At 56.4% G+C, this 26,608-nt stretch overlaps 1 protein-coding gene and 1 long non-coding RNA gene across 3 annotated transcripts; both read left to right on the top strand.

Annotated features, from left to right (window-relative positions):
• The first annotated feature begins 101 nt into the window (after window positions 1–101).
• Window positions 102–3,833, top strand: LOC116183188 (uncharacterized). The gene is made up of 2 exons (XR_004147727.3): window positions 102–760; window positions 2,885–3,833. It is a non-coding gene; the product is annotated as an uncharacterized LOC116183188 (long non-coding RNA).
• A 6,513-nt stretch (window positions 3,834–10,346) lies between these two features.
• On the top strand, window positions 10,347–26,082 carry ELP6 (elongator acetyltransferase complex subunit 6). Of its 2 annotated transcripts, none has more exons than XM_021538985.4 (7): window positions 10,347–10,420; window positions 14,105–14,183; window positions 15,789–15,859; window positions 21,282–21,409; window positions 22,188–22,374; window positions 23,791–23,937; window positions 24,445–26,082. In XM_021538985.4, the coding sequence occupies exons 1-7, from the start codon at window positions 10,367–10,369 to the stop codon at window positions 24,571–24,573; spliced, it is 795 nt and encodes a 264-aa protein (XP_021394660.2). In that variant the 5' UTR covers window positions 10,347–10,366; the 3' UTR covers window positions 24,574–26,082. The 2 variants fall into 2 exon arrangements, with proteins under 2 accessions (XP_021394660.2, XP_085429020.1); XM_085572894.1 differs by having other exon boundaries at window positions 21,282–21,410; window positions 22,192–22,374.
• The last annotated feature ends 526 nt before the right edge of the window (window positions 26,083–26,608 follow it).

Below are 26,608 nucleotides of genomic sequence, written 5' to 3'. Positions count from 1 at the left end.
CCCAGCTCACCACCCAGGGTCCCGATCCACCAAAGGAGGCCCAGCTCACCACCCAGGTCCTGATCTACCAAAGGAGGTCCAGCTCACCACCCCAGGTCCTGATCCACCAAAGGAGACCCAGCTCACCACCCAGGTCCTGATCTACCAAACGAGGTCCAGCTCACCACCCAGGGTCCCGATCCACCAAAGGAGGCCCAGCTCACCACCCTGGGTCCCGATCCACCAAAGGAGGTCCAGCTCACCACCCCGGGTCCTGAGTCACCAAACGAGGTCCAGCTCACCACCCAGGGTCCTGATCCACCAAAGGAGGTCCAGCTCACCACCCAGGTCCTGATCCACCAAAGGAGGTCCAGCTCACCACCCAGGGTCCTGATCCACCAAACGAGGTCCAGTTCACCACCCAGGGTCACCATTCACCAAAGGAGACCCAGCTCACCACCCAGGGTCCTGATCCACCAAACGAGGCCCAGCTCACCACCCAGGGTCCTGATCCATGGACCAAGAGCTCACATTCATGGTCCGAGGGCAGGTTCACCTGGAACTGAGAGTTCCCATCGCTGGCTGAGTCCTCACTGCCAAAAGTCCCAACTCACCAACCAAATCTGGATTCATAACCAAGTGTTCTGAGTCACCGTGCTGCTCAGGAGCATGAAGGGCTGGAGGAGGGGGTGGCAGCAGCTCGGTGGTCCCCGTCAGCCCCCACGCACCCCAAGCTGTGCCCCACACCTTCAGCACAGGACGTTCTCCGTTGGGATTACAGGTGGGTCTGTCCCTCCCTGAGGTGCCAGGAGCTGGCAGTGCCATGCTGTCCCTTGTCCCCATCTAGACACCTCCGAGGACATTTCCTTGCCCGAGGGCTGGCTCCACAGCCTTTCCCTTGCAGGAATTTTTGGAAGATGAGGCAGGCTGTGTCCCTTCCCCTGCCTGGTGCTTCTGTCCCCCATCTTCCAGCGTGGCATGGTCTGGCTCTGCTCGCCGGTGGCTCCAGTCACACAGAGCTACAGTGGTGGGATGGATCCCAGCCTGGCTGTCCCAGCTCCCAGGAGAAGGAGGATCAGGCCTGAGGAACCATTCCCAAACTCTTCTGGAGCATCCCTGGGAGCTGCTCTGCTGACCCCAGCACAGGAGCGTTGTGTGCTGAGCCCTGGGGTGCTTCCCAGCGAGCCAGAGGTTTGGGAGGGGACGTGTCCTGTAGGTGACTGTGGGGAGCTCCTGGGAGCAGCCTGGGGACATCCCGGTGTCCCAGCAGTGCTGGGAGGGACCTGGTGGGATTTGTGCAGATGGGATCCCAGTGCTGGGAAACACCAAACACCAGTCACCATGAGCCACAGCCTGGCTGCAACCGGGAGCGGTTCCAGTGCTAAACCCTCTCCGTGCTGGATTTAAAGGGAGGAGAAAAGCAAAATCCTCTTAACTCGGTGAACTGTAAAATGCCCAGTGTGGGAACGAGGAGCTGGGCATGCGCCCGCTGACGCCAGCGAGGGCTGGGCCAGCAGCTGCTCTGCCACTGGGATGACTGACTGGTGCCACTGGGATGACTGGTGCCACTGGGAGGGGGACGGAGCAGGCACTGCCAGCCACCAGCACCAGAGACTGCCTTGGAACACGAAGGCAGCAGGAAAAGTGGCCAAGGCTGAGCGCGGGGCGGCCAAGCTCACAGCCTCACGGAGGGCTGTGGGAGAGAAGGGAAAAATAAAGACAAGGGATGCTGAGAGGTTTGCAGAAGCGGGAGCGGGATCTGGTGGGAGGCAGGTTTAGGAGTGAAAGGAGTAAAGGAAGCTGGCGGGACTTGAAAGGAACGCTGCGAGCAGCACACACAGGAATTCCCAATAGGAAACGTAGCAGGAACCAGCCTGGCTGCATCACAAGCTCCTCACTGACCTCAGGCTCCAGGAAAAGGTTTATGGGAGGTGGGAACTAGGTCAGCTTACTAAGGACAGTTACGAGGGGAGCATAAGCATGTGGGGAGACATCAGAAAGGCCAAATTGAGATGGAAATTGGGAGGAATCATTAAGGAGAAGAAGAAAAGGCTCCATCAGCAGGAGGAGAATGAGCAAGGCAGCGTTGGTCTGGACCCAGGGAAGGAGGAAGGCGGCTGGCGAAGGAGGCTGGGAATTCAGCAGGATCACTGGCATGTTTTAAACCTCTTCAACCCCCAGCCTTCAGAGGTGCCAAGTGCCAGCAGATGCCCACCACAATAATGAGGTGCCCTGCTGCTGCCGAGAGAGCGGCAACCGAAAAATGGGAATATTGAACAGCACAGCCAGACTGCTTCTGACCCTCAGAACTCATCCTGGGCTGCTTGGGAAACCAGTTAGAGCCAACTGGGAGCTGTTTGGTAAAAACCAGTTAGAGCCGACTGGGAGCTGTTTGGTAAAAACCAGTTAGAGCCAACTGGGAGCTGTTTGGTGGCACAAGGGAGGGCTGAGGGTTTCCAAGAGCCAGTCCAGTTTGGGGCATGTCACGTATGGAAAGATGGGATGGAAGCCACGGGAGAAGGTCCAGGAGAAGCAAGAAGAGAGATCCAGCAAGGAGGGGTGGGCAGTGGGAGAACAGGAGAGCCAGGGAGATGTGGGAACAGTGTCTGAGGACCCCACAGCTCCTGGCAGGAGAGGACAGCCAGCGGGGTCGGGCTCTGCGCCCAGGGAACAGGGACAGGACGAGGGAGAAGGGCCTCAAGCTGTGCCAGTGGTTCAGGGTGAATTTTGGGCAAATCCCTTCATGGAAAGGGTGTCCAGCCCTGGCACAGCTGCTCAGAGAAGCTGGGGCTGCCCCTGGATCCCTGGAGGTGCCCAAGGCCAGGCTGGATGGGGCTGGGAGCAGCCTGGGACAGTGGAAGGTGTCCCCAGGATGGGATGATCCTTAAGGTCCCTTCCCACCCAGCCCACTCCAGAACTCCGAGATTCATTCTGTGTGTGCAATCTGCATCTCTGAAAGGAGCCTGGAGCCATCCTGCAGGAGCACCCAGGAGTCTCCATCACCTTTTGCTGGGAGCTACAGAAATGCAGCGTGAAAATGCAGCTGTGGTGGCAGAGCTGAGAACTTCACGTGGAGGCACGAGCCGGCAGATGGGAGGATCTGGTGGGCTGAGGAGCACGGCGAAGCAGCGAGACAGCAGTGCCTGCCACAGCAGGCAAGAGCAGTCCAACCTGGGGGGGTTGCTGGAAAAGAGGAGATTTCAGGAAGGATTCGGGAGAAAAGGCAGAGATTGTTGCTGTAGTGCTGGAACTCAAAATGTCCCTCAGACATTTTTAGAGGTTCCAGGTCTTGGTCAGAAGCATTTGAGACCCTGGCAGGCAGCTGCAAACAGCTGGGATTTTGGGTTTGAGCCATGGGATGAGTTACCAACTTTGGAGGTGGAACAAGCACTCACAAAGGGTTAGATGGGATAGTAAAAGTAGTTACAAAACAGAGGGAAATTTTTTTAGTATTGTACAGGGGGGGTTTAGCACCTGTCCAGGGGGTTTTTACTTTGTACATGGGGGTCAGAAGTTCTAAGATGGAGGAAAGTGGGCTGATCCTGTTCTTCCTCCTTCTTCTTCCTCACCTCCATGTTCTTGGTGATGTTGGCACTCACAGATTGGTTTAGAGTAGAAAAGCACTTTGTAATATAGGTAGTAGGTATTGGGGGAAAACTATAAACATGTAACATGTAATATATCATATAAAAGAGAGCAGCAGCCCTGGGTGGGGAGGGAGAAGAAGAAGACACAGACAGAGAGGATGTCAGGGTGTGTGTGTGCCTCTGCCTGAGCTGTGAGCAAACCACAGCAGCCCCAGAAGAAAATCTTTTAGATAACTCACAATAAACTGCCTTGAGGCTGAATGACAAGAGGCTGCAGAGTTTTTCTTTGGAAGCTCGGCTTGGAGGAGAGACTTTTCCATCACACGAGACCCCAGAGCAAGGCCGGGGTTCTCCCCAGCCAGGAGCAATGGGCAGAAGCAGCACGGACAAGGACGCCTGGGGGACACGGGGACACGGCGTGGGAACCAAGGGGGGCTGGGAAGGAATGCCAGGAGAGGTTTTTGGGAGCAGGCTGGACCAGCATCTGCCAGGGAAGGTTGAAGCTGAGCGGATTTTGTTGGTGGCAGGTGTTGCTTCGTCTCAGCGACCTCTCGAAGCCCCTGTGGCCTCATGCTCAGTGATCCTGCTTTTCTTCCATCAGAAATGTCAGCCCAGCCCTTCCCTCCCCCTGCCAGGGCGTGCAGAGCAGGTTGATCAGCTCAGCCCTCGTCATTCTTTCCAACATTTCTCAGTTGCTCCTTTCACCAGAGATATGTTTGTTTATATGGATAAAAGCAAGCAAAAAGTAAGATTTACAATGGGGAAAAATAAGCATAAATTTCCTCTATTTTTCTTGTATTTTCCCGTTGTATCAGTCTCCCATGAAACCTTCCAGCACGAGGAATACCACGAGGTGAGAACTCCATCCTGAAGATTTGGCCTCAGGCGAGCAGTAGAAGGAGAAGGTAAAGGAGGGAGCCAGGAACTGATGCTGCTCCGTGGTTTGGAATCTTTTTAGGGGCAGCTCAGGTGTCCTGGCCATTTTGCCATGCCCTAAGGATCTAAATCCATATTTATTTTCCTTGTCCCGCCCTTTGTGCTTTGTCCCTGCGGCCCAACCCGAACCATTCCATGATGTGCAGAGTTTGTAAAAACCTGGGGGATTTGGCAGCACTTTTCCCAACCCAGCCAAGCCAAAGCAGAGGGGAAGGTCCAAAAGAGACCGGTTTTCCCTGAGTTTTCCCCGAGAGAAGGGCTCTGGGAAGGCAGGAGGGCTGGAGGCTGCCTGCCCCACCGATCCTTGCCTGCCTGAGCAATTCTTTTCCAACTCTGGCTCCTGCATTTCTGCAGAGAAATCCAGCACCTGCTTCAGCTCATCCATTATTCCTTCCAGCTGCTCTTTGCCGTCAGGGCGGGCATTGAGGAGGAGGGATTTTTCATTGAGGAGGAGGGATTTTTCATTGAGGAGGAGGGATTTATCCCAGAACTGTCCCGTTCTTTTCTTCCCCGGCCATTGACCCGGCCAACATCTGCTCCTGTTAACCCCCGCTGGCCCCGCAGGTCTGGTGATCCTTTATGACTCCAGAGCTCTTGGCATTGTGTCAGCAACAGCCGAGGTGTCCTGGGAGAAGAAAAACCTCCTTTTGCTGGGGTGGGATGGGATTTGTGCGCTGAAATCCATCCTGGATAGCTCAGCAATAAGCAACAACCACGGGAGGTGAATCCGAGTGTTTTCTCCCTAAAAATAATTTTTCACACACTCACCTCGTGAAACCTGGTGGGTTCAGCTCCCCTTCCCTGCCAGGCTCTTGGGAATCGCCTCAAACACTGCAAGATTAATTGGTTTTATCTGTTCTGATGGGGGATTTTTTTCTACTTTTGGGCATGAATTGCTTTTCACCCACTGCTCTGCCACGGGGGCTTCATTGGAAGCAGCGTGGATACCTATGGATCCCATATGGCTCCTCTGGGAAAGAGCTCCATGATAAATACTGGAAATAGGCACGGAGCAGATGGGAGGGAAGGGGCACCAGTTCCAAGAGCAAAATCCTCGCTGCCTTCGCACGGTAACAAGTCCTGGGATGTGGGAAGGAATATATTAGGAAGGACAAGAGGTGTTTTGAGAGATGCAGCTGCACTTTGCATGAGGTTCTGGTCCCCTTCCCACCGTGGAGAGAAAAAGAGAGGATTTGCTGTTGGATTTCCAAGGCATTTGGGCTCTGCGGCTCCTGAGGAGCCGGGAGGGAAGTGCCACAGGGAGGGAGACGTGACCGGGCAGACAAAGGAGCTGAGCGGGGCTGCCTCGCATACAAATGCAGCCAGGAGGGAGAACCTCCAGGGCACCTCCAGGGCACCTCCGGGGCACCTCCAGAGGACATCCAGAGCCCCTCCAGAACCCCTCCAGAGCCTCTCCAGAGCCCCTCCAGGGCACCTCCAGGGCACCTCCAGAGAACCTCCAGGGAACCTCCAGGACACCTCCAGGGCACCTCCAGAGAACCTCCAGGGCACCTCCGGGGCACCTCCAGGGCACCTCCAGAGCACCTGCAGGAGCTGCCCTGGCCCAGGGAGCCCCTGGCTGGAGGAATTGGCTCTCACAAGCCCGGGGAGCCCCTTGGCCACCGGAATTGGCTCTCACAAGCCCAGGGAGCCCCTGGCTGGAGGAATTGGCTCTCACAAGCCCGGGGAGCCCCTTGGCCACTGGAATTGGCTCTCACAAGCCCAGGGAGCCCCTTGGCCACTGGAATTGGCTCTCACAAGCCCAGGGAGCCCCTGGCTGGTGGAATTGGCTCTCACAAGCCCAGGGAGCCCCTGGCTGGAGGAATTGGCTCTCACAAGCCCAGGGAGCCCCTGGCTGGAGGAATTGGCTCTCCCAAGCCCAGGGAGCCCCTGGCTGGAGGAATTGGCTCTCACAAGCCCAGAGAGCCCCTTGGCCACCAGAATTGGCTCTCACAAGCCCGGGGAGCCCCTGGCTGGTGGAATTGGCTCTCACAAGCCCAGGGAGGCCCTGGCTGGTGGAATTGGCTCTCACAAGCCCAGGGAGCCCCTTGGCCACCAGAATTGGCTCTCACAAGCCCGGGGAGCCCCTTGGCCACTGGAATTGGCTCTCACAAGCCTGGGGAGCCCCTGGCCGGTGGAATTGGCTCTCACAGGCCCGGGGAGCCGGGAGCCAGGCCGGGCCAGGCTCTCTCCTGCAGGAATTCCGCTCCAGCACGGGGCAGGGAGCATCTCGGAGCTCCGGGGAGCGGAGCGGGGCTCCCAGCCCCCCGGGAGGCTGGGGGAACAAAGCAGAGCGAGCCGGGCTCTGAGAGAAGCCTTCAGCCCCAGCTTTGGCAGGACGGGGGGCATCCAAGGGAAGCGGCGGCGGCTCCGGCAGCAGCGGGCTCCGGGGCACGCCGGGGACCCGGGCCCGGCTGGAGAGCAGCATGGGGAATTTCAGAGGTAAAACACACGCAGAAATCGGGAATGAGGGCAGAAGAGCGGCCGCAGGGCCTCAGCCAAACCCTCACCCTCTCCATCTTCCCTACAGGAATCCATCTGTGGGAAGGCGAGGGAACGCCGAGGGAGAACACTGAGGGAGAACACTGAGGGAACACTGAGGAAACGCCAAAGGAATGCCGAGGGAATGCTGAGGGAACACCGAGGGAACGCTGAGGGAGAACACTGAGGGAACACCGAGGGAACACCGAGGGAACACTGAGGGAGAACACTGAGGGAACGCCAAAGGAACACCAAGGGAGAACACCGAGGGAACACCGAGGGAACACTGAGGGAATGCTGATGGAACACCGAGGGAGCACCGAGGGAACGCTGAGGAAACACTGAGGGAGAACACCAAGGGAACACTGAGGGAACACTGAGGGAGAACACTGAAGGAATGCTGAGGGAACACTGAGGGAACGCCAAGGGAACACTGAGGAAATGCCGAGGGAACGCTGAGGGAGAACACTGAGGGAACGCCGAGGGAACGCCGAGGGAGAATGCCGAGGGAACACCGAGGGAACGCCGAGGGAGAATGCCGAGGGAACACCAAGGGAGAACACCGAGGGAACGCCGAGGGAACACTGAGGAAACACCGAGGGAACGCCGAGGGAGAACACCGAGGGAACACTGAGGGAACGCCGAGGGAACGCCGAGGGAGAATGCCGAGGGAACACCGAGGGAACGCCGAGGGAGAATGCCGAGGGAACACCAAGGGAGAACACCGAGGGAACGCCGAGGGAACACTGAGGAAACACCGAGGGAACGCCGAGGGAGAACACCAAGGGAACACTGAGGGAACGCCGAGGGAACACTGAGGGAGAACACCAAGGGAACGCTGAGGGAATGCCGAGGGAACGCCGAGGGAGAACACCGAGGGAACACTGAGGGAACGCCGAGGGAGAACACCGATGGAATGCCGAGGGAATGCCAAGGGAGAACACCGAGGCAACACCGATGGAACACCGAGGGAACGCCGAGGGAACGCTGAGGGAATGCCGAGGGAACCCCTCTCTCATTCCCACTGCTCTCTTCCCAGGGAGCTGCAGCTCAGGGCTTCCCCAGATGTCCACAGCCCTGTCCCCTTCTCCCGTGGCAGCCCGCTCCCGAGCCCACGCAGTGCCTGGCAGCGATGCCCGGCGGCTCCGCGGAGCTGAACCCCGGCAGCACCTCCATCCCCTGTTCCCGGCTCTGACCACCCCGTGGGATGCCCCTGATGCCCACAGCCCAGCATCCTGGCCTCCAGTGGTGGCTGAGCACCTCCCAGGCCCCAAAATCCTCACTCCAACTCCCCTGGCACCTCCCGGGCCCCAAGATCCTCACTCCAACCCCCCTGGCACATCCCTGGCTCCAGAATCCTCTCTCCAATCACCCTGGCACATCCCTGGCTCCAGGATCCTCACTCCAATCCCCCTGGCTCCAGAATCCTCTCTCCAATCACCCTGGTACATCCCTGGCTCCAGAATCCTCTCTCCAATCACCCTGGCACATCCCTGGCTCCAGAATCCTCTCTCCAATCACCCTGGCACATCCCTGGCTCCAGGATCCTCACTCCAATCTCCCTGGCACATCCCTGGCTCCAGGATCCTCTCTCCAGTCCCAGCATATCTCTCAGCAGGGCAATCCCTGCTTCCATGATGAAACTCGTGATGAAAGGTTACAAAAGCTTTGCTGGAGCAAATGGAAAGGTGAATGAAGTGTGAAACAACTCAAATTCATGCTTGGAGGCAAAAAATGGCACCAAAAATTGTGGATTTTGGTGGTTATGGGCTGTAAATTTGCTGTTACTGCAGATTATTTTTAGGTGCTCAGTGGATGTTCAGCACTTCCCAAAGTGCTGATAAGGAAAGAGGAAACAGTGAGAGAGTAACAGACCCCTCGCAAATGCCCCAAATAATGTCCCAGAGTGTCCCAGAGGGATCCAATCTGCCACAGGAGCGCGGGGGTGAGGAAAGGGGCAGGGGGCACCCTGCGACCAGGGCTCGGGGCTGGGGTGGGCATCCAGCCTCGTTAATTAACAATGGGATGGGGATCCAGCCTCGTTAATTAACGATGGGATGGGGATCCAGAGCCAGCATGGCCTTCGTGGGCAACGGGGTGGGCATCCAGCCTCGTTAATTAACGATGGGGTGGGCATCCAGCCTCGTTAATTAACAATGGGATGGGGATCCAAAGCCAGCATGGCCTTGGTGGGCAACGGGGCGGGGATCCAGCCTCGTTAATTAATGATGGGATGGGGATCCAGAGCCAGCGTGGCCTTCGTGGGCAACGGCGTGGGCATCCAGCCTCGTTAATTGACGATGGGATGGGGATCCAGCCCCATTAATTAACAATGGGATGGGGATCCAGAGCCAGCGTGGCCTTCATGGGCAACGGGGTGGAGATCCAGCCTCGTTAATTAACGATGGGATGGGGATCCAGCCATGGGAAGTAACAATGGGATGGGGATCCAGTCTCATTAACTAACGATGGGATGGGGATCCAGCCCTGTTAATTATGATGGGATGGGGATCCAGTCCCATGAACTAATGATGGGATGGGGATCCAATTCCATTAATTATGATGGGATAAGGATCCAGCCCAATGAACTAACGCTGGGATGGTGATCCAACCCCATTAATTAATTACCTGATGAGGATCCAGTCCCATTTAGCACTTTAATTAACCACACGGGTGAGGATCCAGCCGCTTTAATTGGCAGTGGGACGCGGGCCCAGCGGCATTATTGGGTGCTCCTGCCCTGCTAATTGCTGATCCAACCCCATTAATTACCGATCCAGCCCCGTTAATTACTGATCCAGCCCTGTTAATTACTGATCCAGCCCCATTAATTACCCATGCAGCCCCGTTAATTACCAATCCAGCCCCGTTAATTATCGATCCAGCCCCATTAATTACCAATCCAGCCCTGTTATTTGCCCATCCAGCCCCGTTAATTACTGATCCAGCCTCGCTAATTCCCCATTCAGCCCCATTAATTACCAATCCAGCCCCATTAATTACCAAATCCAACCCTGTTATTTGCCCATCCAGCCCCGTTAATTACCTATCCAGCCCCGCTAATTCCCCATCCAGCCCCGTTAATTACCGATCCAACCCCATTAATTACTGATCCAGCCCCCTTAATTACCAATCCAACCCTGTTATTTGCCCATCCAGCCCCGTTAATTACCTATCCAGCCCCGCTAATTCCCCATCCAGCCCCGTTAATTACCGATCCAACCCCATTAATTAATGAATCCAGCCCGTTAATTGCCCTGCCGGCCGGCTCCCAGGGGCGGCAGTGGCCGCACCCCGCCATCGGGGGGCGCCACCGGGGGCGCCCCGCGCGGCGCATGCGCGGCCCGGCGCTGCCCGCCCCGCGGCCCCTCAGCGGCGCCGCCATGTTGGCGGAGCTGAACGAGCTGCTCGGGGCCGCCCCGGAGCGCCCGGACGCGGTGAGAGGGCGCCGGGAAAGGCGCTGAGAAGGCGCTGAGAAGGCGCCGAGAGGGCGGGAGGGACGGGCCGGCAGCGGCCGGGCACGCTGGGAGGGGCACGGCCTTCGCAGGCGGAGGCGGCGGCCGCGGCCGGTCGCAGGGCTGAGCCGCTTTCGGCCCTTCCACCCTCCGTTACCGGCTGCCGCCGCCTCTCACGGCGCTGGCTCCCGCACCCGCCGCATGGAAGCGGCCGAGCTCCGTTCCCGCCGTGTGTCTGTGCTCCCGTGCGGGGAATAAGCACAGAACTGGGCGTTAAACCCGCTGGCGGGCGCTGCTCCGGACCGGGAGCTGATCTAGCGATGTTTGTCACTTAGGGCACTAAATGAACCGATGTCGCTTTTGCAGGGAGGTTTTGTGATAATGAAGTCACGCAGGAGCTAAACAGCCCCGCTGTCTGTGAGGGCTGCGCAGGTGAAGTGTCAGTCACGGAATCGCAGAGTGGTTTGGGCTGGAAGGAGCCTTGGAGCACATCCAGTCCTGCCTCCTGTCCTGTGCGGGGACGCCTTCCTCCATCCCGGGCTGCTGCAAGCCTCCCCAGCCTGCCCCTGGGCGCTTCAGGGATCCAGGGGCAGCCACAGCTGCTCTGGGAATTCTGTTCTAGGGCTGGTCCACCTTCCCAGCCAGGAATTCCCAATTCCCAATCTTCCACCCATCCCTGCCCTCTGGCAGTGGGAGCCATTCCCTGTGTCCTGTCCCTCCATCCCTTGTCCCCAGTCCCTCTCCAGCTCTCCTGGAGCTCCTTCAGGCCCTGCCAGGGGCTCTGAGCTCTCCCTGGAGCTTCTCCTCTCCAGGTGAACATCCCCAGCTCTCCCAGCCCTGGAGCAGCTTGTCTGTTTTCCATCCCTCAATCCCCCATCCTTTGCTTATTCTGGGGTTTGTCCTGACCCTTGCACTTGGCCTTGTTGAACCTCGTGGCTCCAAGATGCCATGGACCCACTTCTGCATGTCCGCTTCTGCAGGTCCCTCTGGGTGCCCCATCCCGTCCCTCTGGTGTGTGATCACACCAGCAGCTTGCTGTCATCAATTATTAATAAATCATCCATGTGCTGCATGTTACTCCGTGTTTTTCCTGCAGTCACGAGCTTAGATAATAAAAGCAAGCTTTGGGTGATAATTTGTAAGTCTGGGTTTCCCCCTTTGTCTCCAGTTTCCCCCTTGCCCTACTACCAGCTTGTGATGGGAATAGGGGAGGTTTCTCCTTCATCTGGAAGGTCATTCCTTGTCAGGCTGGCTGGAGTGGGGCAGTGCTGGTCTGATGGGCAAGCAGTGCTGAGGGGAATTTGGGATGGTGCCCCTGGGCTCAAAGCAGACCTGGTGGAGGTGTTGGCTGAGGCTCGGTGGTAGTAAAGGACAGTGACTGTGCAGAGTTCCAAAGTGCTGTAGTTCCTGTGGTTGGTGTTGGGTTTTTAATGCATGTGAAGTACTAAGGGAGAAGTGCTCAGTGGAGTTTGTGCTCTAAGGTGTGTTTGGTGGTGGAGCTCTGGGCTGAACAGCAATATGGTCATCCACGAGCTTGGTTCTGAGGCAAGGAGCTCACCTTGGTGTAAGCAGGAAATTCCACAGAGCGAAAGCCCAAGATCTGGCCTCGGGATGCTGCGTTTGGACGTGGCAGCCAGAGCAGGAGCTGACCAAGGCCTGGCTGTGTGAGGAATTCCCCCGGATCGAGCTGGCCTCGGGATGCTGGGTTTGGATTTGGCAGCCAGAGCAGGAGCTGACCAAGGCCTGGCTGTGTGAGGAACTCCCCTGGATCGAGCTGGCCCTTCCCATCCCGGCTCACACTGCGGGTTCCGCTCCGTCCGGCGTCACAGCAGCGTGGCCCGAGTGGGGGACTGCCCTCTGCGATACTCGTGGTGCTGACTCTGGTTTACTCGGTAGTGAACCATGAGCAGGTGTGTGTGCAAGTCCTGCTCAGCGATGCCTGTGCAGCGCCAGGCCCTGGAGCGCGCTGGGATCCCCACCTGGCCCCCGGCCCTGCTGTCACCGTCCCGGCCCTTTGCAGACCTGCCTTTGCCCTCCCGATCCCGCAGCCCCACGGTGGCCCTGCCGCTCCCCGAGCTGACAGGCGCTGTCCCCGCGGGGCTGCCAGGAGCCGGTGCGGCTCTGGGTGTGGCTGCTGTGTCACCCTGGCGTTGTGACACCAGGTCCTAACAAGTAGCTGCAGCTTCTGCCTCGCAGCCTGCAGGTGTTGAGCGTGTGAGGGCAGAGCACGGACAGACGGGCTGGGCTTCACGGAGGAGAAGCTGCAGGAGGGCTTTGCCTTTGGAAGGGCAGGAGTGACAAATCCCACCGTGCCAGCGCAGCCTCCGGGAGCCGGCTGGCAGGGAGGGCAGCGCTCGGCCTGCTCTTCCCGGGCTCTGGTGGGGAGGAGTTGCAGAGGATAAAGCCCTGAACGTCTGGGTTTGTGCTGTTTGAGCACAAATCTCCTCCATGGAGGGCATGTCTTGGGGTAGTGTCCCTGTCACTGCAGTGGCCATTGAGGCATAAGCCTTTTTTGGGGAGAAGAGCCCTCACTCTGGCTGAGGGATAGCAGCTTCCCTGCCCTGGCCTCTGCTTTGCATTCCCTGCAGTCACGTTCCGTGTTTGCCGTTGCATTCACTCTGCTTCAGGCTTTAGGCACCGGGGAGTTTGTTCTGCTGGCTGGCTTGGGAATTGCCTCTGCAGAGAGGGCTTGTTGCTGTGAAAGGCTTTTTTGTGTTCTGGGAGTAGAAAAACCTCCCACTTTGATAAGTTCTTTGTGTTTCCAAGCAGCTCATCTATGATTTATATTGATTAAAGAAACATCCTGACTAAGATTTTCATGGAAACAAACACCTTGATGAGGCTGGGGCTGATAATGAGTGTGCACTAATGAACAGAATTAATTTTCTGCCTGATCAAAACAAGGTTTATACCTTGTGCTACAGAATTTAGGTGATAAGATTTTCTACCCCGAAGGTGGCACACTGGAAGTAAACCTGGAAGGGAGGCCAGGGAGGGCTGTTTGGGCACAGGAGGAGCAGCAGCCCTAGGGGTGCTGACATTTGAAACACACTGGCAGTGCTGGCTGTGGCAGGGGGAGAATGGGCTGGGAACGGAGGGAGCAAGTGGCTGTTGTTCCCCTGCCACTGGCAGAAGAAAGATGCCTGTGGATTGGAGGAGAGGACACAAAGCTGGGAGGTGGAATTTGCCCAGAGCCCCCTTGATGGTGTCCAGCACCAGAGGCTCCGGCTGTGGTGGCACTGGGGACACCGTGCTGCACGTCCCTTGTTGCCAGGGGAGGGGGTGGCACCTGCTGGGCACAGAGCTGGGCATCCAGCTGGCCTTGCAGTTGAGCACAAGGGTTTTTAGCTGGTGGGCATGTGGGGACGTGGTTCAGTGGTGAGCTCGGCAGTGCTAGGTCAGTGGTTGAGCTGGATTAATGGCTGGGCTTGATGGGCTCACAGGGCTTTTGTAGCCCTAGGGATGCTGTGGTTCAGATGCCTCCCCGTGGGCTGTGTCTGGAGGAAGTGCTGGCTTCCCTTTGTAAACAGGCAGCTGGAGCTCTGTTTGTCCACTTCTTCCTCTGAGTAGCACCTGCAGAATTCCTGCAGCTTGAGCCAACATCTTGTCTACCAAGAGCAGTTGGTGCCTTCACCTTACTCTGTTATTTTGCTTCTTGTCTTCCAGGGTAAATTCACACTGCTGCGAGACACCCGGACAGATGGCAGCTTCCTGGTGCACCACTTCCTCTCCTTCTACCTCAGAGGTGGGTCAGCAGCAGCACTCCCTGGGGCAGGGACACCTCAGGGCTTCCCTCCATGAGCAAAGGGCAGTTCTGCAGAGTGTGAGTTATCCTTGGATAAACACAAGGCTTTGAGGTTAGGATTAATGGATCCCGGTCCTGACTTGTTCCTGGGACTCCTCTGTATCCTTGGGTACATCCCATAATTCTGTGCCATGTTTCATCATAGATTGTGGGGATGGTTGTAAATCACACAGGCTCTGACAGGAAGGTGTTCACTGCAATTCCCTCACTGCGGCCATTTTATGATGTAATTACACATCTCAGGACCAATTAGCAACAGATAAGCTCAGAGTGAGTCAAGAAACAAACAGAGCCTGGCAAGGTGGCTGATTACTTTTCTGGGAGCAGTTTCCCCTGTGAGTAACCTCCTGGCCCCTGCAGGGCAAGCGCTGGACTCAGGGACTCCTCCAGCTTTCTGCTGGCACAGCCACCAGCCCAGCAACCTGAAAGGGAGCTCAGAGTGCTGGGCAGGCCATGGGATGAGGACACTGTGCCCCCAGAGCTGCCACTGCCTCAAATGGGGCTTCACCCTGCTTTGAAATAGTTTTTACTTAATGGAACAGAGGGAAACGAAAGGAAATCCCATGGAAAGTGGGTTGGTAACAGTGTGAATTGTTCAAAGAGACACTGCCTCAGGCTCTGCGGATGTCCTGCCCCACAGCAGCGCCCTGGGGGTTGGCACTGCCCCACAGCAGTGTCCTGGGCATTGGTGGTGCCCCACAGCAGTGTCCTGGGGGTTGGCACTGCCCCACAGCAGTGTCCTGGGGGTTGGCACTGCCCCACAGCAGTGTCCTGGGCATTGGTGGTGCCCCACAGCAGTGCCCTGGGAGCTGCTTTCCAGAGCTGCCTGTGTGCCTGGGAGAAGCCTTCCATCCCTGGTGGGTGGGCAGCCCTGTGGGACATGAATGTGTCTCAGGACAGGTGTGCTGGCTGTCACCTGCCCCTCTCCAGCCCAGGACCTGGGTGCAGTTATTCCCTGTTTGCAGCACCCCCGTGTTGTCCATGTGGTGCCCAAAAGCTTTGGGACATCTGAAGGTTCATCTGGGGCCATTGATTTGTTCTACTTGAAATCCACGTCCAACAAACATGGTTATGTTCATACCCAAACTGTGTTCCAAAATCACTTTTTATTTAGGTCTCTGACACAATTCCCTGTTCTGTGTTTTTCCAGTCAAGGTCATTTGCCCTGTGAGAGCCAAAATGGGAATTTTTGGTATGTCTGTGGTTTCACTAGTTCAGTGTCACAGCTGGCCCTTGGCCTCCTTACTGTAACACCAGCAAACAGGATCAGGAGATGCCAGGCTGGCCTGGCACAAGACAGAAAAGGAGCCTTATACTTTTTAAAGTCAACTCTTTCCTTCTTTCCCTCTCTTTTTAAATAACACTTTCACTAATTCAGATATCCTTTAGAGGGGTAAGAACTGAAAGCAAAGAAGGGTTTGTGTAGACCTGCATCACTTCAAGATCTTTCCAGACAGCTCTGTGGCCTGGCTGCTGTGATTTATGAGCTCTGATAATGTCAGCTGCAAAGTGGAACTGCTAATGTGTGCTTTTGTCCCTCCCCAGCTGGCTGCAAGGTTTGCTTTGTGGCCCTGCTCCAGTCCTTCAGCCACTACAACATCGTGGCGCAGAAGCTGGTGAGTCTCTTGGCAGAGGTTCATTATTACGGGTCCAGGTGGTTTCTGTTGGGTGGGAAAGAATGGGAATGGGGAGCAGGAATTGTGCGTGAGCAAATGTTTCCAGGTCTTGGTGGGGACGGTCAGGATTGGTGCTCCTGTGATGGGGATAAAGAGCATTTTGGGGCAAAAACCTGGCTGTGAGGAGCCCCACAGGCTCTGCCCTGCCAAGAGCTGGATTGCTGCTTGCCTTGTGCTCAGAAGTGTTTTCTGGGGATCAGTGTTCCCCAGACAGAAACAGACTGGTAGGTGGAGGTTCCTTAATCCCCTGGAGAGGAAAATGCTGTGGTGTCAGTGTTCCCAGGACCCCTGCAGCCCTGCTCCTGAGGTGGCTTTGTCCCCTGTCCCCTGGCTCCTGTTGGGATGGAGGGCTGAGTCGCGAGGACACCTGTGTGCCTCCTTTGGCCTCTGGACTGAGCCATCCTTTTAGCTCTGTGAGGAGCCACAGGTAAGTTCCTGGGGATTTCCTTCCCACGGTGAGTTGGACAAGGATTATGTGTACTCTGAAATGAGGAAACAGAGACAAAGCAGGCAGGGTAATTCTGCATGTCAGCATATTGTCTGAGCTCCAAATTGCTTCGCTCAGCTCTTTGTACAACTCTGCAAGGTGAAATGCTCCAGGTGGGAAGTGCAGGTGACCTTCCAGGGCTGAAGGGATGAGGGCTTGCAGTGCTCCTCCCTCCTCTGGTTCTGATAAGAATCCAGCAGCACTGCTGCTCATAAAGACTCCCAGGTGTTGAGGAACCAGGTATTGTATTCCCCACTGTAAACATGGTGCTGCTAAACAACTGTATTTTATTTTCTGCTCAGTTTTTACCTTTTGAAAGGAGATCAGTGGCCCGGGGTACATACAGTGGGCTGAGCAAATAAAGTGTTTACCCAGGGAGCTGTAGCTCAAGGTGTTATCCCCCTGCAGAGCAGATCACCCCCCAGGAGCACAGAGCTGTCCTGGCCTTTGTGGTGCAGAGAGGAGGAAATCGTGGAGGGAACTTGCTGAGTGGGGCAGGAAATGGGGCACAGCAACCGGTGTGGGGAGGAAGGGCAGCTGTTAAATACGGGATCCTTGCCTGCTCCTCGAGCCGGCGTGTTTCCTAATGCCAGATTTCCCGGTGTTCGCTTAAGGGGAGCTGCTGACATCTCCCTGCCTGGGAGGCTGAGGAGGCAGAGGGCACGAGGATTAGCTGGAGCCACGTGCGATGCAAATGGGGGCGATCTGCTGTCTGATACTTGAACAAAAGGTGGCTGCCACAAAGGAGGTGATAAGTATGGCTCAGAGAAGCGCTGAGCTGCTTTCAGCTCTGAGTCACTCTTGCATTGCAGCTTCTTAGGTGCCCCTGTGGTCCTTGCTGTGAATTCTTCTCAAGCTCTGAGGAGCTGGAGGTTGCAACATCAGTTATTTATATCCAACTTTCCATCACATCTCTTTGCTTTAATCCTTTGCGCAGAAGAATACGTCAGGCTCAGAAAAGGTGGGTTTTGGCTGGGTAGTTTTCACTCTTAAATTTGCTTAAGAACTTGCTGCTGTAGGTCTTTACTGGAGAGCAGTAATGGTGTGGCCACAGGCTCAGGGCAGTGTCCATCCCCTGTGCTGGCACTGCTGAGACACCTCCAGTCCTGGGGGCAATTTTGTGGTCCCCAGGAACAGGACAGAGTGTGTCCAGGGAAGGGAATGGAGCCCCAGGAGGGGCTGAGGGAGCTGGAAAGGGGCTCAGCCTGGAGAAGAAGAGGCTCACGGGGGACCTTGTGGCTTTGCACAACTCCTGACAGGAGGGGACAGCCAGGGGGGCTCAGGCTCAACCTCCCCTCAAGGGTTGCCAGGGGAAGTTCAGGTTGGATATTGGGAAAATTCCTTCCCCAAAAGGATTGTCCAGCCCTAGAACAGCTGCCCAGGGCCATGGTGGAGTCCCCATTGGTGAAGGGATTTAAAATCCCTGTGGAGGTGGCACTTGGAGACCTGGGATAGTGGTGGCCTTGGCAGTGCTGGGGAAATGGCTGGACTGGATGGACTCAGAGGACTTTTCCAGCCTCAGTGATCCTGCAACTGTGATTATGCCTGCACTTGGAAGAGCTTCAGAACTGAGCAATGCCCCAGTTTCTGTTGGGAGCAGGGCAGTCCCAGGCCCAGGAGGAGGCTCCTGGAGTCAGGGTGGATTGTGCAGTTACACTTGTAGCACTGGTGTGTGGTGATAAAGTGAGTATTTATACACAGCTGAAGTGATGTTTCCAGGGACTTGCTGCTTTCTCAGTGTACCAGGTGTTACAAGTCCCAAACCACTTCCTTATGTGTTAGCTAAATGCAGGGATGTATCTTTACTTGCAGGAAAAAAAACTTCCCTGGCTGTTTTTGTGCCTGTGTCCCCTTTCCCTGAGGACCCACACTTCATGTTAAGGCACTGTCAATGTTATTGGCCCTGACCTTGCAGAGAACATGCAGGGCTATATCAGGACAAACAGCAGCAGGGCACCCTGCCAGGTTGGTGTTCCCACCCTCACTTGTACAAAGTTTGTTTTGTTTTACAGAGAAACCAGATTTGTCCCCATTTGGTGCCCATCTCCTGTCCCCTGCTCTGAGCTCACAGCTTGGAGGACGTGGTGTGGCCTGATTAGTGATGGCCACACTTTGTCCCACAGCTGTGTTTGCTGATGAGCTCATTCCCCTGCTTTGCTCACCATCCTTCTGTCCCTCAGATATTTTGCTTTCCCGTAGGGAGCTTTGAGGGGTGGCACTGCTGGCAGGCCGGGGGGCACCACGCCCCAGCAGCTCCCCAGAGGGACAGGAGCAGCTGAGCTGCTGCTGCAGGAGCACTCCTGGGCTGGGTCGATGGCTGACAGCATGCCAGAGATAATGTCCTGTGCTCCAGGCTAATGGAGCGGGATGCTGGCTCACAGTGAAAGCTTTCAGGCTGTTTGGGTGCTGGGCAGTGCCCTGGTTCTGCTGTGGGGATATCAGTCCTGTCTGTACACTCAGAAAGCTGTCACTGGCCATTTTCAGCACTTATCCCACTTTTCCAAGCTGTCTGATGCTTCCTGTGCTGCTTCCACAGGTCCCATTTGGTGGGCTGCCAGCAGGGAGACAGGCAGAGGTTTGCTGTGACAGATGACTGCAGTGGATGAGTTTAGGCTTCTCTGGGACCTGTTCCCCTGCTGGAAAATGAAGCTGGACTTGCTGAGTTCATGCCATGGCACTGAGGGGCTGAATTCTTGGTCTGGCACACAGGCACCCTGTCCCTGGCTGCTGTGGCCCGTCTCTGTCTCTGTCTCTGGCTGTCACAGCACTGAGTTCCTTTTGGAAGGAGGGGACACTTGCAGATCTGAGAGTTTGTGTATGCAGGAAGGAATGGCTGAAGCAAAGGTAAAATCAGTTGCTGAATTATTGATATTAATAGTGAATTTAGTCACAACATTTCTGCAAGTTCCCAGTGCTATGGACTGCAGAAATCCTTGAGGGATTGACGTTGTGAGGCTTCTGTGCAGCCCAGCCCTTCTTTATGGCATGGCAGGTATTTATTTGCTGGCTGTTCCCTGCTCCTCACCTGCCACATGAAGGTGGTTCTGTCCTTGGCTAGGAAGTTTTCCATGGTGTGTGCTCAGAATTGCCCAATAATGCTGCTATTTCTGAAGCTGTTACTGAGGGGTAGTGCCCAAAAAATCTATTGCTTTACAGGGGGAGTCTGAAGAGGGAGTGAGCATTCAGGCATACGTTCCTTCCCAGCTGAGCAGAAGGAAAATAGAGGAAGCATTCTTCTCAGGCAGCAGGATTCCCAGGCTCGGGAGTTCAAGCAGCTTCCATTTAAAGAAGGGAACAGATGCCAGCAGATGGGAGTTTGGTCAGGCCTCAGATTATTATTAATATCTGTGTTACAAAGTGATAGTGCTGCAAAATTGAGCCTAGGAAGATAATCATGGAATAGTTTGTGTTGGAAGACGCCTGAAAAGGTCACCTAGTCCAATCCTGCAGGAGATAATTGTACTGCACATGGTCATGGAATCATTGAGGTTGGCAAGCCCTCAAGGATCCTTGCATCCACCTGTCCCCCAGCACTGTTAAGGCCACCACTAACCCAAGTGCCACATCCACAAGGCTTTTAAATCCCCCCAGGGATGGTGACTCCTGCACTGCCCTAGGTAGCCCCTTCCAATGCCTGAGAATAAACTGTGGAGAGCGAGAAGATCCCCTCTGAGCCTCCTCTTGTCCAGCCCCTCCAGCTCAGAGCCTCAGAACCAGGTGGATCTGCTGCTCTGCCTCTCTGGGGACCTGGCTCCGTGCTCTCTGCACTTATCTTGCCCCCTGAGTCTTGCTGAACTTGGGGATTTGGTCAAAATTTAGGAGTCGCTTTCCTCACGGGAGTCAGGATGAACATCTTTACATTATCTTTGCTATAACGAGCGAGGAGCTTTTGGAATGCTGAGGCAGTGGTGGGGCTGTGTTGGGGAGAATTGCGAGGAAAGGGCTCCTTGACAGGGCTTGGAGCAACCTCGTCCAGTGGAAGGTGTCCCTGCAGAGGGATGGCACTGGATGATCTTTAAACATCCCTCCAACCCAAGCCTTTCTAGAATTCTGTGATCTCCAGCTGGAGTCTTCTCCATGTCTGCTGCAGCTGTGGGACTGCTCCATTGGAACTGGACATTCCCAGCACGTGGAGCTGGACATTCCCAGAATGTGGAGCTGGACATTCCCAGCACGTGGAGCAGGACATTCCCAGCACATGGCCTCAGCACCAGGCAGGGCTACAAGCCAGCTGAGTTTGAGTCTGAGTCGCAGCCCCAGGCGTTTGTCGTGCTCCTCCTCCTCCTCCTTCTCTTCCAGGTGGAGTCAGGGCTGCTTCCCGTGGGAGCCCTGGCTGCTCTCTCCCAGGTGTTGTGCAAGTGTCAGGATGCCAAGCCCACGGCGCTCTCTGGATCCAAGCCGTGCCAGGCTCAGCTGCGTGGGCTGTGCCAGGAGCCCTCATTGCCACAGTCATGATCTGGAGATAGTGAAAAACAAAAGCTTTCACCACCCAGGGAGGGAGGTGAAGGAATTGCTCACAGCAGGCCTTTGGAGAAGCCTGGGCCGTTCTCTCCCTGCCTCTGCATACCAGGCTGGCTTCCCAGAAGGAATTCCAGGATGTTTGAGCCCCCAAATCACAGTGTGTTTTTGTTATTTGTGTTTTGTTATTTGTGTTTTGGTTTCCTAGCAAAGTATGGAAGAGTGAATATGCCACCAGCGACTGTAACAGAAGTGCCCATTTCATCCCTGAAGCACTGACATTATCAGCACATTTAGATAAGATTTGATTCAATAAGAATGAAAGTTTGGTCGTTGACCCACGTGGTTCTGTGTGCACCGTTTTCCATAAGTGTTCACTTTGAAACCTGATGTTTTCCTCTGTTTTTCCTCTCTCAGGGAGTCAATCTGGCAGCTGCCAAGGAGCAGGGACAGCTTGTCTTCCTGGAGGGCCTCCAGTCCTGCCTTGACCTCCTGTTTGGGGAGGAGGAGCAGCCAGGACAGCCCAATCCTCTGCAGTTTGTGAGGTGAGCTCGAGCATGGAGTGTTCCCCTCACATCTGCTGCCCCAAGAGCACCACCCGAGGCTCCTGCTGCCCTCTGTGCTCCCCTCCAAGGCCCAAGGGCTCAGCTGGACACCAAGTGAAGGGAAATGCCAGCATTGTGCACATCTCTCTTAAGTGTCCTGGCCTGTCCCTCGCTGCTGCTCAGGGGGGAATCCTGTCCCCCTTTCCAGAATTTCAGGGGAACTTCGCCATCCTCATTGCCAAGCATGTCACAGGTCTAGAAGAGCATTCATTTCAGCACTCCACACATTTGTGTCAAACAAAACCCCAGCTAAGTGGTTTTATTCCCTTTTTGATATTTTTTGAGTTTTATTATTTTCTAAGAGAACAGTACTGCTTTATCTGTGCTGGCTTTTGGGTTTATTCTCACATCATTTTCTCCATGTTCTCTGGGAAGCTCAGCAGAGGCCAAACACTTCCCCAGCAGTGTCCAGGGCCAGGTTGGACAGGGCTTGGAACAGCCTGGGATAGTGGAAGGCGTCCATGCCATGGCAGAGAGGTGGCACTGGGTGGGCTTTGAGTTTCCTTCCCACCCAAACCATTCCACAACCCCTGGAGCAGGGCAGGAGGGTTTCACACACGCAGGTATAAAGGAGCAGGGGCTGAAGGGCAGTGATGTGCTGACTGTCACAGCAGTGGGGACAGCGGGGAGGGACAGGCCGGTGATCCCCACTCTGGGTCAGTGGGTGAGGAGGGGGACACGCAGTGCCAGTCGCTGACACCTCCTTCGTGTGTTCCAGCGGGAGCACCCCTGAGCTGCGAGCCCTGTTTGACTTTGTGCGGGTGTCCCTGAGTGCTGCTGATTCCTGGAAAGGCCCCGTGCTGCTGGTGGATGACCTCAGTGTCCTGCTGAGCCTGGGGGCTGCACCCGTGGCCGTGCTGGACTTCATCCACTACTGCCGAGTGTACGTGTGCTGCCAGCTGAAGGTACTGCTCCCCGGGCTCTGGCTGTGCACAGAGCCTCCAGCACAGCCTGCCTTCATTTCTCTTCCCCTCTCACCATGCTGAGGTGTTTGAAAGGCTGTGGCTGTCCATGGCTCTGGGGTGTGGGTCCCTGAGTACCTGTGCAGGCTCCTGTTCAGCTGGATTCCTGTGAGATGCTGCCCAGAGAAGGGTTCTGTGCTTCTCTGATGTATGAACGGGGATTTGAGATGTAAAACGGTGGGTTTTGGAGCTCCTGGCTCTGCAAAGATCCTGACTCACAGCCCTGTGTGGGAAGGCAGGGGTGGAAGGGGGTCGTGTGAGGGGCTGGTGAGTCTCACAGGGGACAGAAGTGAAGGGCCCTTCAGGGGCACACCAGCCCCTCCTCCCACACCCTCCAGCGTGGCTGTTCTCCAAGGTGGGGTGATGGCCTACAGAGATCTGCCAGCGAGGTGGGGACTCCTGAGAGCAGCACAGCCAGAAGTGCTCGCAGTCACATCCAAACTGCCATCACAGGCAGCGTTCCCCCCCTGGGCTCTTCCCTGCAGGAGTGAGGAATGAGCCAATGGTGTCGGCTGTTGTCACCCTGCAGCCCTGCACTTCACACGGCGTGGGGTGTTGGGCTGTACGTGCTGACAGGGGATGATCTGCTTGCAGAGAATATTTACCTCCAAAGAGCTAAAAAAGATGATAAACCACGCTAACACTGTGCTATTTCTGTCTGAGGTGTTCTGAAGCTTTCAAGTACATTTTAATTGATTGAAAATTTGTGTTAAGTCACTGGTGACTTGCATGGGCTGAGGCAGTCTCTTGAGGTGGATGTTAATAGAGTCGGTGTGTTGGGGAGGTGTTTGCTCCCTGTCAGAGCTGTGAGGGTGTGAGCATTGCTGCAGCCCTTTGGCCACCTCTTTATTTACCTGCTCTGAATTCAGTTAGTGCCATCTGCCCAGCCTGACAGACTGGTTCAGCCGCTGTCTCCTCACAAAGGCCAGAGGTATTTTTAGACCTCATGCTACATGTATGTGCATGTACACAACGTGCAGTGAGCTCTTCAGTGTTTGTATGTCATAAAATAGCCTGTGTTGGAAGGGACCATAAAGATCATGTGTGCTGTGGGCAGGGACATCTCTGGTTTGGGCCCAAAGCTGGAGGCAGCTCTGTGAGGGGGTCTCATCTGAGTGGGGCAGAATTCCCCCTCCTCTGCTGCCCACACTGGGGATTAACCAGGGTATGGGGGGTTTCTGGCTGGGCATGTCCAACCTCTCCACTAGCAGCTGCTGGATATTTTCCCAGTGGAATTCAGACCAAGCTGGAGCTTAGATGGGGTGTTTGTGAAAGCTCCTGTTGCCACCCCCCTCCATCCTTCCCCTAAAGGATTAGACCCAGCCGGGGGCTCATCCCTGCCTGCTGCTCCCGTTCCAGGGGAACGTCGTGGTGCTGGTTCACAGCAACGAGGATTCAGAAGATGAGGAGAATGAACTGGTTGTGAACTCCCTGTGTCATCACAGTGACCTCATCCTGTGGGCAGAGGGGCTGGCCACCGGCTTCTGCAAGGATGTTCACGGGCAGGTGAGGCACAGCAGAGCGTGGCCAGGTGGCACGTGTCCCTGCCACCTACAACACTGCAGGCCCCGGGCTTGTGGGAGACAGCCCAGGCTGCAGTGTGCTTAAGGACTAATCCCGTGGGCACCAGGGTGTGCTGGAGCACCCCGCTGTCGCTCTGCTTCTGTGGGGATATTCAGGGACATCCTACCACCTGGGACTCCCCACCTGTGGAAGCTTTCCAGGGTTTATACAGCAGTGCAGGCTTCTCCCACCCCAGGGTGAGGGAAAACTTTCCTGGGATGTTTCCCCAAACGGTGCATCTGAGCCTGTGGTGATCTCTGCAGGGCCGGGAGGGTGCTGATGCTTGTGTGATCCCTCATCAGGGGCTGCCACCAAGGGCTCAGGGACAGGGAGTTGCCAACGCATTATTTATCAGTGCCATCCCTTCCCTGCAGACCAGCCAGAGGCATGGGGGACAAGGATGCTCTGGGCAGCCACGGGGACAGTGTTCCTATTCCTTTCCCTTTGCAGATTAAGATAATCAAGAGATTGTCCTTGCGGCAGGCGGCGGAGCAGGATCTGGTGCAGACCTACCAGTACAAGATCCAGGACAGGAACGTCTCCTTTTTCGCGCCGGGGCTGTCGGCTGCGGTCCTGTGACACTGTGACCGTGCGAGCCCGGGAGTGGCAGTCCCTGCCTCTGCAAAAGCACCACCAGCACCTCTCAGGAGCAGCACAGCAAACTGACCCTGGAGGGACGCTCAGACACACCTGGAAGTGCTGCCAGCGTGGGATCAGCCTGCCTGGGCCCTGCTGCATCCCTTTGTTCTCCCACCCCATTCCCAACACGCTCAGGCCAAGGAAGGGAGCAAGAACTTGCAAGAATGGCCCTTAGAGCATGTAAATACAGGCAGGGGTGCCCTGCAGGCTGGGTGTGCCTCGCCTCACCTTTTCCGGTGGTTGGGCACAGCATGGCAGTGCCAGGCACTGCAGGAAGGGAGCACCCCCTCCCTGCCGCTGGCACGGGAGGAGATGACACAGAGCGGGTGGAGCAGGGACGGTCCGGGAGCCTGGCGCAATCCTCTCCTCGCTCCCAGCTCTGGCTGGCAAAGATCTGCCCAGCTTCCACGCAGGTGGTAAATCCACAGCTCCGTGTATAGCCCTCACCTGGCTGTGCTGGGACCTGGGTGCTGCTCTGCTTTATCCCCTGTGGCTTCCCAAGGTGGGCCTTGTGGTTGGATAAACCCCTCTGGGAGCCTTGTCTCAGCCACTGCTTCCTCATCCCAAACCCTGACTAGCAATTACATGACCTGCCTGTGCTGAAGCGGGTTTTTTATTAATAATCCACAATTTTAGTGAGATAAGGGTACAGGGATTGAGTAACCACGGATCTCTGGGTGGGAACTGCTCCCCACCTGATCCTTGGCAGGGAGCAGGAATGGGCATCTCCCAAGGCTGGATGAGGACAGGGCCTTCCCCATGGCCACGGGGGCAATCCTGGGAGCAGAGCTCTGGCTTGGAGGTCTCCTGGTAGCTTCTCCTGCTGGGATATCGCATTTATCCTGGGAGATCAAAACATCCCACACACTTGTGAGAGTCCAGAGCAGCCTGCCAGGTCCTTGCAGCTCCAGAGCTGGGATAGCAACTCTGGCAGTGGGACACATTCCTGATTTTCCACTTAGACTCAGTGACCCATCCCATGCTGGTTTGGGAAAGTGCCCTTTGCCTTAGAGTTTTGGGAGCCATGGCAAGCTCAGGGCTGTGGCTGCTGAGCTAGGCAGGCTCCAGGAGTTGTGGCAAAGCCACATGCAGGGAGGGGAGCCAGGCCGTGTGTGTGCTACGGGATCACTCGTCCCTGGTGTCCCCTGGGCTCTCCGTGCTCTGCTGTGGCAGTGCCCAGTGCCACTGCTGCTGTCCCAGCGTGCTGGCAGTGCCCAGGGGGCAGTGCACTGCCACAGTCTGCAAAGGGAGGATGAGAGGAGCGGTAGCAGCAGCTCAAAGTGCATCTGTGACGGGCACAGAATGGTGTGTAATTGGGGTAACATCTGTATGGTTATCCTTGGAGAGATCCCAAAGCCTGGCTCCCAGGCTCTGCCTCCCTCTTTTGAAACCAGCAGGGTCATCGTGTGACATCATGGCTGTGTGACATCATGGCTGTGTGGCATCATCGCTGCTGGCTTCTGCCTGCTTCTTCTGCCCTTAACCGGTGCCTGTATCCAGGAAACGGGCTGAGGAGCCTCGGAGCCTCGGCCTGACCCGCCACATCCCCGTGCAGGGGGTGTTCCTGGCATCCGAGCCCTTTGGGACGAGCCTCTGCCTGCGCTGTGCAGCGCTGCGAGCTCGGACAGGGCCCTGAGACCTGCGGGGGCTGCCGAGTCGAGGCCCAGAGCCAGGCCAGCCCAGCGTCCTGCTGTGGCCTTGGCCGTCGGGACACGACGGGGCGGCTGCCCGGAGCCGAGGCCACCGGCGCGGCCGTGACCCAGCCGGGGCCTCGCTGTGGGGCTGGCGCTGCGGGGACTGGATGTCAGGAATGGTGCCATCGGTGGCAGCACGGGGTGGCCTTGCCCGGGGTCAGCCGCCAGCTGCGTGCTCAGGGCCGGGTTTGTTGGTGTGCCAGCCCGAGCTTGGGCAACGCTGAGAAACCGGGTGGGACTTGGCCCGAGGGCTCAGCTCGGAGGGACCTGCAAGCAGGGGA

This window comes from Lonchura striata, chromosome 2, assembly GCF_050655825.1.
Source record: "Lonchura striata isolate lonStrDom1 chromosome 2, ASM5065582v1, whole genome shotgun sequence".
Classification (NCBI taxonomy): Eukaryota; Metazoa; Chordata; class Aves; order Passeriformes; family Estrildidae; genus Lonchura; species Lonchura striata.
The sequence above is the reverse complement of the archived record's forward strand: the minus strand, read 5'-3'. Positions and strand labels throughout refer to the sequence as shown.